The sequence below is a fragment of the Rattus norvegicus genome, chromosome 8, assembly GCF_021556685.1.
Source record: "Rattus norvegicus strain SHRSP/BbbUtx chromosome 8, alternate assembly SHRSP_T2T, whole genome shotgun sequence".
NCBI classification, from domain to species: domain Eukaryota; kingdom Metazoa; phylum Chordata; class Mammalia; order Rodentia; family Muridae; genus Rattus; species Rattus norvegicus.
Window position 1 is genome coordinate 95,588,997 of NC_141541.1, and position 17,805 is coordinate 95,606,801.

Here is a 17,805-nt window from a genome sequence, read left to right on the forward strand (position 1 = left end):
CGCTACATTACACTCCTCTGTCTCTCCTTACCCAACTTCATCACCGGGTGCAAAGTTCTGGTGCTAAGTTCTTTGAGGGGAAAGAACACGTCCTGCTGTTTCATTACCTGAGCGTGTTATATGGCATCTGGCATTGGGGGTGGTATTTAAAAGTTTAAGAATGTATTTATGTGCTTATTCTATGGTTACCAATGAACCAAAAGTCTTGAGAAATTGTCTTTGGCTTAATGAAATAGTTCAGTGGATTAAGCATGCTTCCTGCTAGGCCCAATGGCATGCGTCTGATTTCCGAGACCCATGTGGGATGGAGAGAGGCAACTCTTACAGCTGGTCCCCGCCCCTGCCCCATACATACAAATAAATGATATGTAATAAATGATATGTATCTTACATGGAACTAAGCTGGCAACATGGGTGACCTGCCCACTTACTCTATCTGGTCTTTACCTGACATTTGGTCACAGGTATTTCTATGGGGCCATTGATCACTGATTAAAACCTGCTCCAAACCTGTCCGATACCCAGAGCTTGTCTCTGGTCCACATTCAACCCTTCTCTGACAAAGCACACGTGGGATGGCACATCGGTCCTTTTCCTGCAGGTCATAAATGGCTGCTTCTTGCTTGATATTCTATTCTACACATTTGGTACTGACACTTTATGAGAAAATGCTACTATATCTTGCGTATATACAACAACAATTATTGCAGACCAATACTCATTTATAATTTCATGTACAATCCTGGTTGGATTTTTGTCAACTTGACACAAGATGGAATTATCTTAGAAGAGGAGCTCAGTTGTGAAAACGCCTCCATCAGTGTCTATAGGGCATTCTTTTTTGATGGCTGATGTGGGAGGACCAGGTCTACTATTGGGCGGGGCCATCCCTGGGCAGGTAGTCCTCAAAAATAGAAGAAAGCAGGCTGAGCCGGTAAGCAGTGCTCTTCCTTCTCCTTGGCTTCAGTTCCTGCCTCCTGGTTCCTGCCCTGATTGATTTCTTGCCTTGACTTCCCTCATGGGTTGACTGTAAGCTGTGAGGTGAAATACACCTTTTCCTCCCTAGGTTGTATCAAATGTGCTAGTTATCACTGCAATAGAAACATAACCAGGCCTTACAGAAATCTATAGCATAGCGGACCAAGTTGGGAAAACTAACACAGTACTGACAATTTGAAACAAGAACGAATGCTACCTATATTGTAACCTAAGCAAAAACTCCAAAACGCTAAACACACGCCTACTGGTTTATTTCTATGAACATGGCAGACGCCAATGTTTCTTTCAAAGATGGAAAAAGGAAGCTACAAAAGAGGAAATTATGTTACTTAATGACGCCTCCCAACAATAATTCCTATGCAGCACAAATGCTATCCAGAAAAATACGTAGATGTAAAAGCCTATAAATACTTACAATTTTAATTACAGAAGACACCTGCAGCTTCCTACATGCTCAGCTCAGCACTTAGTATCATTAATTAATTAGTATCATTAATCTCACTCCTTTGAGCGGTGAAGGAGGAGAGAGAATCTACAAGGGTGTGTCTCACAGCACTGCGCTCACTCACTGCGCCTCAGTGGACGAGAGGTGCTGAAAGCAAACGGCATTCTATCTCCCAGAGCAGCTTTTCTTGTTTTGTGCTGTGTTTTAAGTCAGGCTTTCTGTGCAGTCCAGGAACTTGTTCTGTAGACCATGCTGGATTTGAACTCAGAGATCTGCCTGCCTCTGCCTCTAGAGTTCTGGGACTAAAGGTATGCATCACCTGTGCCTGGTTTAGGAGTACTACAGCAGACATTCACAAATGCATATACACTGTCACAGTGTAAGAATGGTTTTGTATTGCTACAGGATGGCAGAGAATATATCTTCAAACCATTTATGCTCCTTGTAAAACTGCCCTGGCCTCCTGTAGTGCACCAGGAGAAAATCTTTCACTTATCAAATAAAAATACTATTTCTAAAAGTTAAGAGGGTTTTTTTTTTTTTTTGTTGTTCTTTTTTTCGGAGCTGGGGACCGAACCCAGGGCCTTGCGCTTCCTAGGCAAGCGCTCTACCACTGAGCTAAATCCCCAACCCGTTAAGAGGGTTTTTTATACACTTAGGAGATACCGTTAATTACAATCCAACAAGACCCAAAGGAAGCAAAGCCATCCTTGCCAGTCACTTTAGGAGATAAAAGAATATATTAAGATAAACACTAATGGATACTAATCAATTTTCCAAACTCCAAATACCAAATATGGAATACCAGGTGCTTTTTGTTTGCATCTTTAGTAATTACCCAATGCAAAAATGGTAACAGTGTGGTACTCACCCTTCACTTAAGTTCCCATGTAAGCAAAAACATACAGAGAAGAAACGAGTTAACTATTAAAGCCTGTTTTTTCTTAAAACCAGAATAAGCAGAAGACAACAAAATATGGTTTGAGCCAATTACTGAAAAGAATCTGACAAGGATAAAGTGATTTAAAAGGCGCTAGAGAAAGTTACTCTAAGTTGAATGATTTTGACTACGGAGTTTTAGTCCCTGTTTCTAAAAATGCCTAGTGGCCATTTTCCTCAGGTAGCCCTCAGGGGCCACAGAGGCAAGCTCAGAGCCAAAGGTCGGTTAAGGAGCCTGAAGATGGGGAGGAAGGCACTGGGGAAGGATGCACTGGAAGCTTTAAGGAAGGTGGGGAGCTTGGCAGTGCTCAGCCTGAGAAGCACGCACACACACACACACACACACACACACACACAGCTCTCAATAAGGAGACCGTGCATATGCAAAGCCCTTCAGCTACTGCAGCCGGGTTCTCAGCTTCCAACTAAGGATGGCCCCAGCTATACACAGGAGTAGGTGTTTTAAACTGTTTTGTGTTAATCTCACATCACAAGCCATGCAACCACAGCTACACAGGAGAACAGTCTGGCCTTCAAACAACCCAGAGAGGCCATGTCATCTACAACTCAGGCTGCGCAGCCAAAAGTGCCTGAAAAACTCCGCTACTGAAAATGTAAAACCACACAAATACACTATACACAAAACTATACTAAACTAACTTGGTGGGGGGGACGACAAAGGAAACAAAAACATAGCTGATGAAATAACTACAAAAATGTGGCATCAAGACATAAAGCTAGGGTTGGAGAGATGGCTCAGTGGTTAAGAGCAATAACTGTTCTTCCAGAGGCCCTGAGTTCAATTCCCAGCAACCACATGGTGGCTCACGACCAACACCCTCTTCTGATATATCTGAAGATAGCAACAGTGTACTCATATAAATAAAATAAATAAATCTTTTTTAAAATGACATAAACTAGGTTCTTCAAGAATGCTGTGTGTGTGTGTCTGTATGTGAAAGAGAGAGAAAGAGAGACAGAGAGAGAGAGAGACAGACAGAGAGAGACAGAGAGAGTGCTCGTAAGAGAATTAAATTTTCACAGCCCTGCCATTCACAAAAACCAAACCAACCAACCAATCAAACCCAAATCTGTGTCCAGCCTGTAGCCCTGCAACAATCCATTCTTGCACTATCTGATGAGTTAAGTGAACTCCAGCTCGCTGGGAGCACCAATGGCAAACTGCAGGCTGACTATGTAGCGGGCCCTGCACTAAAGTTTTCAGATAGCAGGGTTTATACAGTCCCTACACTTACAATCAGAAACTCTCATGGAATTACACATGTGGATGAACAGCACGGCACAAGCAAGCTCACAACTAAGGAAGGAGGGCATCATAAGAAGGTGGTGTTGTAAAGGGTCCTTCCAGGAGGCATAGGATCTACTTAACTGGGAGGAGGGTAGCTCCAAGGCTGAGGGAATAAGACGGATACAAGGAATAAATGCCGGGAAGCATATGATGTCTGTTACAGAGGTGGGGTGGGGAGAGGAACCTGGGCATTGTTTTGTACACAGTGAAGGAAACAGTTGAAGATTTAAGCACCCAAGCACAAAGGCAGCAGAACAAGCGAAAACTGCGAGTCACCGATTGCTACTCTACAGAATGATTCTGGGGTAATGTCAGTAGCGTGGTGTCCCTAAGGTTTATGGGGAGGTGTGTCACTGGAAACTACACTCGAAAGCCTTCCTTTTCTCACACTGCAGTTGGGAAGTCTCAGTACTCAAGGGTGCTTGGAAACTCTTGCTTGCTTGGTTACAACCAATCGCAATAGCTTTAGCTTTTAAAGAGTAACTTATTTTTTTAAATTTATTTATTCACTTTATATCCCAATCATTGTTCCTCCTTCTGGTCGTCCCCTCTCACAGTCCCTACCCTCATTCCTTGAGAGAATGGAGGAGCCCCTGGGATAACCCCCGCTGCAGGGCCAGGCACTTCTCCCACTGAGGCCAGACAAGACAGCCAAGTTAGGGGAATGGGTTCTACAGATGGGCAACAGCTTTAGGGACAGCTCCCTCTCCCATTGTTGGGCCCTACATGAAGACCAAGTTGCACATCTGTTACACATGTGCAGTGGGCCTAGGCCCAGCCTATGTATGTTCTTTGGTTGGTGGATCAGTCTCTGAGAGCTCCCAAGGGTCCAGGTCAGTTGACTCTGTTGGCTTTCTTGTGAAGCTCCTGGAACCCTTTTGGGGCCCTCAATTCTTCCCCCAACTTAAAGAGTAACTTCTAAAGACATCTGTAAACCAGCAGGTCCAGTCAACCTGCTGCAAACCATGGATTCTTCTGTGACATTTCCTGTAGGCAGGCAGCCTATATAGGAAAGATAAGGGTTTCTGTGGGAACCCAGGAGACTGGCGGCTAAACACAGGCTGAATCTGCACCAGAGTAAGTTACCCTGAGAACTCCCATTCTCATCAAGAACCACTTGGTATCTTTCGTCTTATTTACGGTATACAGACAATGCGTACTTGTTTCCAGGTTTCTTTCCTTCTAAGGTATTTAGATGTTGTTCAAGGGTCTCCATAAGACTGCTGGGAGCCTACAATAAGAAATAAAAACAAATGTCTGTGTTGTTCTCTCTCAAGCCAAGCACACTTTAAAATCACTGTCACACTATGTGGCAGAAGTTCGTGTGAGCATCCTGCCTGAGATGACGCCATTCTACGACCTCTGGCATTTCAGACTTTAAATTCTGTGGCGTCTCAGATAGGCCCATCTTAAACAGACTTACCTCCACTGCGTACCCAGTGACATTACAACACGGTTTTGGTGAAGAGTGTTCCCTGAATCAGACAGGTGTCTACTCGGGACTAAGATCAAGTTTACTACTACTTCACACAGAACCACAGCGAGAAAGAAATAGTCACTTATTTACATCCAAATCCAAAACTATGTATCCAACACAAACTTATAGAAACTTGAAAATACAGTAAAAATTCAGTTATGCATGCCTTGTTAAATATTAGGAATTATCATCACCATAATTTAAAAAAGCATTGAGTGGCATTAAGAATGTGACCTTAATACAGAGTGGCAATTAAGATTTTCCAATATTACTAACCAATATAATATAATAAAATTTTGTATTTTCAAATAGATTTGATATATTTCAGTCCTTAAAAATTCAATGTTTCTGTAAAATTTCAGGCAATGACAATGCTATTCTATTGTACATTCAAAGGGGACATAAGGTTCTCTACAAACATTTGTCCAATCTACTCCTCAAGCATTAGAAATGAAACTTGCTTTTTCTCTTAATGTCAACTAAACCTCCACAGGACAGAGGTTCAGAGAAAAGCAATGGCTGCTGAAATGTCCGCATACATTTATAGGCTCAATATGGTGTCTGCTTTTTAATGGGAAATTAAATTCGAAAGATTTCACACTAACTATGCTAACTGTCAAAGTACAAAAATATTACAAGGAATTATGTAATTCTACTTTTCATTTGTGCTTAGCAACATTAAATCAGATGCTTATTTAAGTTTTAAAATTTTTGGTCATTTAAGTATTTAACATTAATTTTTGCTTTTATGATAGACTCAAACTTTCAACATTTATGCAATTACTATAATTACATGAGTATAAATGCAAATTAAGTATAAAATTGTAACTAAATCACAAAGTGTATAAACATAATTGACTTGATTCAAATCATCAATGTAGGATGGCAACAGCGATCTCTCTTAGCTCTGCCTAAGAAACTTCAGGGTGAAAAAGTCGTCAAGATGCCTGGTACGTTTGGAAAATGACTCGAAATAGAATGTCAAATACAGCTCAGGTGAAGACAGCAAACTCTGGCTGAAAATAAACTTACTAAGTTTCGAAAATGAATTTTTAAGGTAGTTCACTGACATTTTGTTCTGCACATTAGATTCTCAAAGAAACAATCGCTAGGTAAACATGCACTGTGACTTTAAACAGAAAAGAAAATGTAACTGGCTTAAACCTCCATAAATCTTCATCTGATAACCTCACAGTCGTTCTCACGTCTCGCTATAAATGTGTGTGTTACTGAGGACAGTAAAGGTGGCCAAAGAGGCAAGAGAAGAGATTTACACTTTTTTTTCATACAAATTATGGTGGGAAACATGTATCAAGTCATGGAATCTCTCTTTAGTCATAAGACTCGGTTCTCTACATGTGAAATGCACTATAAGTAAAATATGACTTTTTTTTCTTTTTGCTGAGCTCATACAAAAGCTTAGGAGCAAACACAATTTATAATAAAAATCTAGAGGAAAACATGGGATAGCAAATGCTCACAGGACACGCAGTCTAGGATCTTACTGGCCTCAAATTCACAGAGATCCTCCTGCCTCTGCCTCTCAGGCACTGGGACTAGAGGGGTGTGCCACCTTGGTGGGTGATGTTTTAACAACTGAAAAACACACTGAAAATGAGATCACAACATACGAAAAGGGAACCTGTCAAGAGGGTGACCTGCCCCAGGGTAGTTACTGAGCAACACACTCTACGTGTAACTCGGTTGAGCCCTTTATCCTAGAGGACTTATAAACAATGCCTTAACATTTATAGTTTTTATAGGGACATGCGGAGTTCCGAGAGAGACGTCCTTTGATGGGAATGTCCAGGAACACACGATGCATGGTCTCTTCACTGTTGGTGGGACAGTGACACCTGACACAGTAGGCAGTGGGTTACAGTGGCCTCCTGGACTTTGAAGCAGACATTTTCAGAAGGCCTCTGCTGGAGCGAGAGAAACTTAAGGGAGCACCGGGAGGCATAGCATCTTTATCTTCTTATTTCAGAAAGATGGCCACGTGGTAAGGTCAACCAGATGGATGCACCCCACCGGCCAAAAGAACGGGTGACAGGCAGTAACAAACGTGCCACATGCCCCAGAGTCGTCAATGACATGATCTGTAAGAGGAGCAGCTTTTAGGTCAGCCGAAACTCCAGCCAGCAAAACCCAAAAGCTTTTCAGAAATGGAGTTTAAACATTGGAAACCATGCACTCTAAACAGGAAATGCTAGTATGAGGATTACTTTTTTTTTTTTTTTTCGGAGCTGGGGACCAAACCCAGGGCTTGCACTTCCTAGGCAAGCGCTCTACCACTGAGCTAAATCCCCAACCCCGAGGATTACTTTTTTGAAATACATTCATAGCCTATTGTGGTATCCAGAGTAAAGAAAAAAAATGCATCCACCTATCATTTATATGCTACAGGTCATAAAATCAAGTTTTTAAAAAATACAATGATAATTCAGATTTTTGGATTAAATCTCAGAAACCACTCCTGGTGCTGAGAAGTAGTATTTTAGCTGGAGAGCATGTTCTCTTACGCCTCGAAACGGTACTTTAAATACCATCTGAAAACATCATCGACCTTCACAAGTCGTTTGTGGTGACTACATGCACAGGTGTTTATGGTCCACACTCTCAGGTGGAGATGTGTTTCTCCTATGCTCACTTTTTTTTTCTCTAAGAGAAAATTTAATCTTTGGAAAATTTTATTTCAATAGGAGTTCCTTCTGGCCACCATTGTATCTTTAAATTTATTTATTTATTTATTTAGTTAGTTAGTTGGCAAGGGGGAAATTGTTTTTTCTTCAATGGAGTCTCACTGTTATATTAACTACACACCCAGCAGCAGATGGCTGACACAAAATAAACAAGAAGGTACTTCTGTAGATTTTTTTTTAATCTTATGTTTTGGCATTTTTTTTTTTAAATTTTACCAGTCTTTTGTTTGTATATTATGGTTTCTGATTTTATGCTTCTATGGAGTTTTTTTTTTTTTTTTTTGAGGTGTTTGTTTTGTATGCTTTTTTTAAATTCTGGTTTTGTTTGTTTTCTAAAGACAAGAGAGAAAGAAGGTGTGGGATTTAGGTGGCTGGGGAGGTAGGGTGGGTCCAGCAGGAGTTAGGGAAGGACAAATGATGATCAGACTACATCGCATGAAAAAAAAATATTTTCAAGAAAAAAGAAAAGTGTTTGAGTTTGCTCATGAGTTCGGTACCCACAGAGGCCAGGATCACAGGGCTGGAGTTACAGGCCCTTGTGAGCCGCTTGTTTTGGTGTTGAGAAAAAAAACCTAGGTCCTCTGCAAGAGCAGCCCTGAACCATAGCTCCAGCCCCTATTTAATTCTTTTCAGACAGACATTTTGGGTCACTTCTGTGGTAGATGGAGTACCACAGAAGCTATGTTGAAGCTGACAGAGAGCAGACATTTATCGATGCCACAGGAGTGAATGGGTCCATATAACCTTGTATTGCAGACTCACCTCTAGATTACTCCTGATTTAATCCTCTCTGAAGGATTAGACTTCAGAAGTCTCACATTCCTGCTTAAGCCTGACTGTACTGTGATAGGACTAGGGGTTCCTGAACCCCCGGCTCAGTGAGACTCCCCTCAGCCTGGAGAGAGGGGCTGTGATAGAGGAGAGTTTATGGAGCTGGTGCATGTGACTCACAGTCACAGAGAACACATGATCAAGCGACTAATTAAGACATTCCAGAAGCACGCCATAGTCTCATACTGGAATTTAAATGCACACTGAATTTAGTTAGTGGAGCTTTTATGGGGTGGTAATTTAAAAATAAATACTAATATTGAATTTTATGCTGCTCTTTAGCTCACAAGAAAAACAGGATAGAATGTTCTGGATTTTAATAGAACAACTTTCTCCTAGGCTTCCTGAGGCCTGGCATGTACAGTGCACATCATTAAATATGCTATAGAGTTCTCGAGCCATGACATCAGCTACAGTGAGTATTCTGGTATCATTAAAAATGAAACCCAAGTATGTGCCCCATCCCTTAATGATCTGCTATCATTTTCAAAACTGAAAACCAACGAGGTATTTATACGGTCCCTTGACTCTCTCATAGCGTCTAGACTGCCCAGAGGGAGACCTGTGAAGGCCTGTTCTTGCCTGCCAGGCTCCCTTGAACTAAATAGCTGGTTTGCATTTATCCACAGCAAGGGTTGTCTATGGTATAAAAGAAAATTGGCTATTTCTAAAAACTACTCACAGAGCTAAATACGCAATATCCTTTTTAAAACATGTATAATAGATTTGGAATATATAGAAAAAAATGTAGTGTGGTGTTTTGCTATAGATGAAAAAAAAAATGAAAGCATCCTGATGTTACAAAGATAAACTTAACTCAACAAAGAGGTTTTTGAAATAACATTTCTTGCATACTTAATAGTTACCCATGCTAAAATATATCAACACCTTATTCGGGTATATACTTCAGTGGACCACACTAAAAGGAATAGAAATACTGTAACTAATATTTTATCTATGAGTAGGGGGCTGTCTCCCCATAAAGAATATACTGCCATCCTGCTCTGAATTGTTCAATGAATTTTACTTGTATGAAATTTTGGTATTTTATACCTTAGTACTATAAAAAGAGAAAGCCCTTACCATCAACTTTCCTAATTTTTAATAATATTTACATATTGTTTCAAGTATGAAAATATCTCAAAAGGTTATAAAGCTGGCAAGTCAATCAGATACAATGTGACATTATTTGAAAGTGTAAGAGAACAGCCCTGCATCCTCTGGCCACACCCTTCATCACACTCTTCATGCTGCTTCTAGTAAAAGGACATGTGGGAGACTGACGTTTGCCATCACGGGGTGTTCAAAACCCACCAGCTCCCGTCAATCATACTGAAGACCATTTATAACCCTGTCCTCCTCCTTAGGAGTTGTGCACCTGACATGGCTGATGAGTGATCTCAGCTCTCACTGTCATTTAAACACGGGGCCCAGAAAAATCACTCCTCAATCTCCTCGACGTAAACACGTCTATACAGAAATTACCCCTCTCCAAGGGAGTAGGGAGGATGCAGAACCTTGTCACCAGGGTTTCTCCCTTCTGTGGGTGTCCTTCAGACCAGGCACATGCAGAGAACAAGGAGAGTGGACGGAATGCTCATGCGCTCTGATTCTGACCCCAAGCTCTGTCACACCATGTTCACAGCTCTCACTGGTTCAAGCTCAATAACGAAGCGATGAACCCAGTTAGAATATTCAGTTGCCATTAAAGAAGTCACTGCTAGGGGGCTGGGGATTTAGCTCAGTGGTAGAGCGCTTGCCTAGCAAGCGCAAGGCCCTGGGTTCGGTCCCCAGTTCCGGAAAAAAAAAAGAAAAAAAAAAGACTGCACCTGCAATATAAAGAAGTCAGTGCTTAAGGGTAGTGAAATCTTCTTTTATCCACACACATAGTCAATAATTAGAAATTAAAAACCAGTTTTTAGAAAACTGGCTTAAACTCGAGATCTATGAAATATCTACAAAGTATGCCTACTTTTTCAACTCTGTTAATTATCAATGTCTTGTCTACTGACGGCCCTTGAGACGCTTACCTGTGTGAGGTCGGGAATGTCACCTTTATCAATACCAACTTGCTGTGGATAAAAAAAACAAACAAAAAACAAAACAAAATTACTACTGGGTTTTTATGACTTCTTCAGCATTTAATATAGGATCACTCATAGGCTTTGTTAAAACCACAGCGTACTCATGGTATAAAGCAATTATTACTCTATGTATCCACCTTACTTTAAGCACATGCTCTTTAAATAACTTCCCATTCAACATAATAAGGTAACAATTTCATTATTATAGTTAGTTATAACAAGTATACAGATTTTTTTACTAGAATCCAAAAATAAGTGAAAACATTCTAGAGAATACATTTTAAATGTATCATTTATACTCAATAGAAGCTAAGCAATTATGAAACTATTCAAACAAAATTTAAGTGATTCTGCCCGAGTCCTTGGGGAACGGTTATTAATCTTTTGTTCAGGACGTAACATCTCTTTCCTCCTTACAGGCAGAGCCACTTTGTCAGTTTCTTACCCATTCTTCTAGAGCAGGGGTCTCAACCTGTGGGTCACAACCCCTTTGGGATCACATATCAGATATTCTGCATATCAGGCATTTACATCATTTATAACAGTAGCAAAATTACAGTTAGGAAGTAGCAATGAAGTAATTTTACAGTTCGGGGACACCACATGAGGACTCGTATTAAAGGGTTGCCTCATTAGGAAGGTTGAGACCCACTGTTCTAGAGTTTATATAAAACAAGGCAATTTGAAATATAAGTATTTAGTTTTCTCCCACCAGTAACAGCAATATCTAGACTTAAATTTTCTTTTCTTTTTAAACATAAAGACATTTTATCCAAATTAATTCCCAAATAAAAACATCGAACAGCTGGTTTTAGGAAGCTACTCTAACCCTTGCTGGATCCCAGTCTAAACATCTCAGGTAACCTGTACACAGTCGGAACGACCATTCCAAAGTAGAGGAGCAAGCTTACAGCTTTACACTTACACCATCAATCTGTATTCACGGACCCACCACACACGCATACCCACCACACACGCATACCCTCCACAGTAAGGACTGGTTTTATATCCTTTGTCATGACTCGTGGGTCCTCTGCCTGCATCCTGTCTCGGGGGTCTCCCTTCCAAGTGTTACGTTATACCCACACTCCCATACTCCCAACTGTTTACGTATCACACATGTATATATAGTGTAGGCTGGAGTCACACAGGAAAGGGACCTGTGCCTCTTTTCTTTTTTACTTTGTGACACCTCCCTCGACACTGTATTCACCAAGTCTGCCCGCTTTCCTGCAATCTCATGATTGAATTTTTCTGTATATTTTCATATTTTGTATTGGACTTAGTTTTTCACTCAACAGGATAGCTTAGGGGTACATCTGTGTTAGCATGGAGAATGGTCTACCTTTTAAAAGCACTGCGTAGAACTTCCTTGTCTTATAATTTATTCAATGCGGCATTTATTAACTAATATTAAAGTTGCTCTAGTAGAACTATATAATTTTTCATCTATAATTTACATGGTAATTCATTTATTAATGAAATTGAGGCTCAAAGAAAGTAGATTAAAGAGCCTAAGACATACTTCAAGCAGTTCCGACAGGAAGTCTAGGGACTTCCACAGAAACCCTCTGACCACTCCGTATGCTGGACAGCTCCCTACTGCTTTATAAAAAGATAAGTACAAAATCTTAGCTTATGGCTTAGCTTCCGTGGTATCAAAACTCTAACAGAAAGCCTCAAGCAAATCACACTGTGCTCTATCACTGAGATAGACTCTTAGCCACAGTCCCACATTTAAAATGACTTTCTGAAAGCCTTCCCTGGACTCTTTGGGAAAATGATTCTAATGGAGATTAACCATTAAGTAGGAGCCCATAGGATGCATGAATCCATCTATGGCACAACCAAGCTCTGAACATTTACTACAGATTTTTCTGTATTGATTGATCATAACCAAACTGTTATTTTATACCACCTTTGGTGTGTTCAAATGATAAAAATTACATAAATATGAAAGAACTATATAAATACGATTAAAGTTATGCCACTGAACTTTAGAAGCTTACTCTAGTAAAACGGTTTCATAAAATTAGTGTCCATACCATAAACAGTGTTATAAATGTTCACAAAACACTCCTATTATTCAGTGATTTAAAGACAGACTCTTAGAATGACACCTTCTCAGTCTATCTCTTTTCAAATTGAGAACTGATTTGTGCCAACACGAGGCATGAAGAGACACAAAAACAAACTTACGTAAAACAAAACAAAACAAACAAACAAAAAAACCCAAGCCTCTGTGTCAGCAATCCTTTCTCCTAAAGCTGTTGGGGCCAGCTTTGTTTGCTGTTTGGAGAAGTGTGTGTTCCCTGTACACTGCCCAGTTCCTGCCCCCTCTAGAACACCGAGTGGGGAACTGGCACCCAGGGGGTAATGGGGTAAGGAAGCAACCTTCTGCTCAGAGTGCCTGCACATAACTAATCAAAGATCAAGCAAGTATATCCTTGCAGGAGTAAAGAAGCACAGACATCTCACCAACGTGCTCTGTCTACAGCATCATCAGCTTCGCTATCAACTCCGGAGCCTCCCACTGTGCTCCAGCTCTAGCACTTAGACCACATGTGAGGTAAGAACCCGCTGGCCATCCCACCAGAGGTACAGTAACGTCATCACTTCTTGTACCAGCGTGAGTCAAGTACTCGATTTCATAAGAGAAAAAAGCTCCAATGTATAGATAATCTCAAGAACACCAACCATGTTTTGCAGTTGTTACAATTAAGTGTAATAAACACCCTTAAGAAACAATGTGTAATCCTTATAAAATAATTGATACTTTAGCCTTTTAATTATATTTAAGTCATTGACAGGGTGAGGGAGATGAGTATTCATGATTTATACTTTATAAACAACGAGTAGATTTTTCTAAAGGCAAATGCAGGGTTCAAAATACAAAACTTTCTTACAATAGAACGACAACAGAACAGTGGAATGGGGCACTGGACCAATGTGAAGAATAGCAGTATAACCCATGAGCATTTTATTTGAGTGCGTCTGATGGGGAGGCAGGAGTGTGGAGCACTGCTCTGATAGGTTGGGAGAAGTGACTGTGAGGTTTCCTCTCATGCTAACACATCCTGGACATGTGCTAGATGTCCTGCCAGACCAGACACACTAGCTCTGGTTACCTTAGCCGAGAAGCTTGGACCACTTACCTCCGCGACCTTGAGGAATTCGGAGACTCGAGTCATTCTAGTTAGAAATCGTTTGTAAATTTCTAGTGCGTCTTTGCATTGACCTTTCTTCATCTCAAAAAATTTTTCTAGAAGAGATAAGGGATGAGCAGATTGAAGAGTTCTGTTTTAACCCAGGCTTTTGTTAGCCACTCCTTCAAGCTTAGGACATGAATTAAAGCATAGGCAGGAAAATGCTGACGTGGCTTCTCAACACAGGACTCTGTGTAGCTAAAGAAAGGTGCCTGGTTCATCTGTCTCACTTGAAGCAATTTCAGCATAAAGGAACTGAGCCAGAAGCATACGGGAGCCACTGTAACATGTTCAAGTCATGACCCCTATGACTGCAGCGTTCTCCAGCTTCCTCATTCTTTTGTTTCTTTCCTCTCTCTCAGCCTTACCTATTTCTCTTGGATGGGAGACTGAAGCCATGCTGGGTGGGAACTCTACGCTGGGTTATATCCCAACCCTAGGATCATTATTTTCTTACTAGGTCATATTAAGCAGTAATCAATACATTATAAGCCAACCATGTATAAGTCTTCCAGAACTGAAGAATTCTTTTTAACTTCTACTCATATAAGTTGATGCTTACATTGGTCATAAATTACCTATCAAGTATTACAGCATACTTTTGAGAGATAAAGTGGGGGTCATTTGTCTCACCAAACACCTCATGGCTTTCTGCCCTGTGAGCCTAGTCTTCTTGTCAACATTACTGAGAGACAGCATGACCTTGCTGTTCTCTTGTTACTCTTCCCAAGAATTCAGTCCTTAAGGTACTCTGTTTTAATTACAGTATGATAATGTGTTTTTTCATGTTTTTTTTTTAAACCAATGTTTTCTCAGAGGTTTTGACAGCCATTTGTAAATTCATTCTGTCAGTAATTTCCAGCTGACTCTGCAAATGGCATCACGGTAGAGAACTGTCTGCAGAAGAGGCAGAAACCAACAGCTCAGATTCTGCTCTATAACTGTGTCTCTTTAAATTTGCATATGGTTAAAGCCAAGCTCCGTCTATACTCTCTCACACGAGAATTCTTTGTGTCACTCAACTTATAACTTTATTATCTTACATGTTATTTTTAATTTTCTTAAGAAAAGTTTGAAAATATATAATTAGGAAAAGAACTAATTACCCAGGGCGACTACTCATTACCTTCTGTTGACAGCCTGTGGTGATTTAACTTTTTACACAGACCTCCCCTGTAGGGCATTTAAGTCAAGAGAAGAGATCAAGAAAACAAACACATGCTGTTTTCTTCCTGCCAAGATTTAGCAAGATGGGTACTCTTCCTCACATTAGTTTAAAAGGTCACTGGCAAGCTGACCATGCTCAGGTAAGTGGTCCCTCCCATGCTCACGGTCATGTAAGCAAGCCTACCTCAGTGGGTCATAAAAAAGAGATATGAAAGTAGGAGACAAAGTGTCGTGAAGCAGACCTCTATGGGGGGGAGAGCATAAAGTAAAAATTCATTATATGCAAGTATGAAATTGCCAAAGAATACATTAAAAATGTTTTCAACTCTGAAGAGCCTTTCTTATGTACCCTAGCCTGTTTTCTAATGCTTCTGATAGCATCCTGCTGTTACAATGGATCACGACCTATTGTAGTGTAAGAAAATGGACAATTAGGATTTATTCTGAAAAATTTATACCTCTTCCTGTCTTCCCTTTACTCTTTAAACCATTTTGTCCAAATTTCTTATATTACTTTTCTTCCAACATCATCTAAGTTATTTCTTTTACAGATCTTCAGAAGCAACATGAGAAAACAAATCAAACTGAGAAGTATCAGTTTTCCCTTTGAACTAATACACCAACAGTCGAGCAATTTCTATCGTCTCTTCTGTATTTTTCTTTTTTTCCCTGGTAAACTGGGGTTTGATAACAGAAGGCCTTCAATCACTCTCTCTCTAGGCTATAATCTCATAGCTGTTTCTGATAGTGAAATAGCAGTGGCACAGAAGGCAACACGCAGTGTCTTACTGAGGCAGGAAATTACAAGGCTCCTTCATCCCCTGGAGTCAAAGGAAGGGTTAAGAATAAGTCCTATTCCTATGGACCTATTTTCCTCCTTACTAAAGACAGCATGTTGCTTTTGAGTGCCTGAAATGATCAAATTTGACATCTGCAAAAGTGTGATTCAATGTTTTAGCACTGACTTTCAAATCCTGAGAGAGATTTCCAAGTGGACTCTAACTAGGTCCTTAGTAAGCAAGATATCTCACTTGGATGTCAGATTTTCACTGTAACAATCAAACAATTCCAAGTTTTGTAGCATTTGACCTGGTTAGATGATTTTGATAATGATTACTATTACTACTACTACTACTACTACTACTACTACTACTACTACTACTATACTACTACTCTACAACTACTACACTACTACTATTGCTGCTGCTGCTGCTGCTACTACTACTACTACTACACTACTACTTTACTACACTACTACTACTACTATTACTACTACTACTACTCTACTACACTACTACTACTACCACCATTATTATTACTATCTCACTTTGACACAAGCCACAGTCATCGGAAAGAAGGAAACCTTATTAAGAAAATGACCCCATAAGGGTCATAAGGGGTATAAGATGGGACTGTAGGCAAACCTATGGGATATTTTCTTAATTGGTGATTGGTGGGGAAGGGCTCAGTACATTGTGGGTGGTACCACCTCTGGGCTGGGGGTCTTGGGGTCTGTCAGTAAGCAGGCTGACAAGCCAGAAGTATCAAGCCGGTAAGCAGCACCCCTCCCTGGCATCTGCATCCATCGGCTCCTGGCCTGTTTGAGTTCTTGCCCCAACTGTCTTTGAGAATAAACTGTGATACTGAAGGACTTGCTTTTGGTCATGGTGTCTCAGCACAGCAATAGAAACCTGGACTAAGACAGCACCCAAATTGTTTCTAATTGTGTTTATACACAAAGTTACTTGGTCAGCAATTCCTTGATTTCAACTAACCCACCTTTCCACAAGGCTCACTCCTATCAGCAAAACACGTACTTGCCTCAGAACAATCAGGACCCCCATCTTGTGTGCCTACCTTCTAGCTAGACAATGTTAATGAAAGCCTCACTGGAAAACTAAGGGGAGAAGAAATATGCTTGAACCCATTCCAAAGTCCTTAATACAAAAAAGGTTCAACGGTCCTATAGCGTTTCCCCTTCTAATTCAGCCAGCAAGCTAACATTTTCAAATTAAAAATTAAGATGGCTGAAAGAGCTATTATTTTCATCTAAACAGAAACTACCCTCTTGATACCAACTATGTATGAAATCAACCTAACGCAGAGTAAAGTAGACTATCAGCTCAGCAGCTGTCAGGACAGTGGTGGGAAGAATTACATGGCTGAACTTGCCTGATTGATTACTAAGTGAACGGTGGGCACCAAATCCATGGCTCTTGATGGTGAGGTGGGAATAAAGCTAAGTGAGAGAGGATGAGAAAGAAGCAAGACAAGATGTCACTGCTGACAGGCTGCAGAGCCCAGGAGGAGGAGCTACAAAGGGGGCTGTGTGTTGAAAAGACCAAAGGCATAAGGAGAAAAGAGATTTGGGGCAACAAGCTGAAGACTTCAGAGACTGTGTGGGTCAGGAAAGAACACAGTACCTGGGGTTTGCACAGCTACAAACAGTAAGAATCGCAATGCTAACATTCAGAACAGTCAGAACGGAAAGAATCCATTTGTGGCTTGTCTCACAGAGACAGTGGCCTGAAGTAAGCCTTAGGAAAAAGCTCGAGGAAGAGTAAGGGTGACCTGTAGAAAAGTAATAGGAAAATCTGTATGCCTGCTTTAATAACATCTCTCACCTGAAATGAAAATTCATTTCAT

General features: G+C 40.6%; 1 protein-coding gene across 24 annotated transcripts in view; it reads right to left on the minus strand.

The window, feature by feature from the left end:
• The window catches only part of Snap91 (synaptosome associated protein 91), a 106,680-nt gene that overhangs the window by 43,688 nt on the left and 45,187 nt on the right, over positions 1-17,805 (minus strand). For 23 of the 24 annotated variants that reach the window (XM_087563620.1, XM_087563616.1, XM_087563624.1 and 20 more), the window contains exons 8-10: positions 13,942-14,048; positions 10,733-10,774; positions 4,853-4,923 (exon numbers count right to left, since the gene is read on the minus strand). Coding sequence is in view for 17 of the 24 variants with exons in the window: in XM_087563624.1 (XP_087419750.1) it covers positions 4,853-4,923; positions 10,733-10,774; positions 13,942-14,048 (220 nt within the window). In the remaining 7 variants the exon portion in view is untranslated. 24 annotated transcript variants of the gene reach the window in all.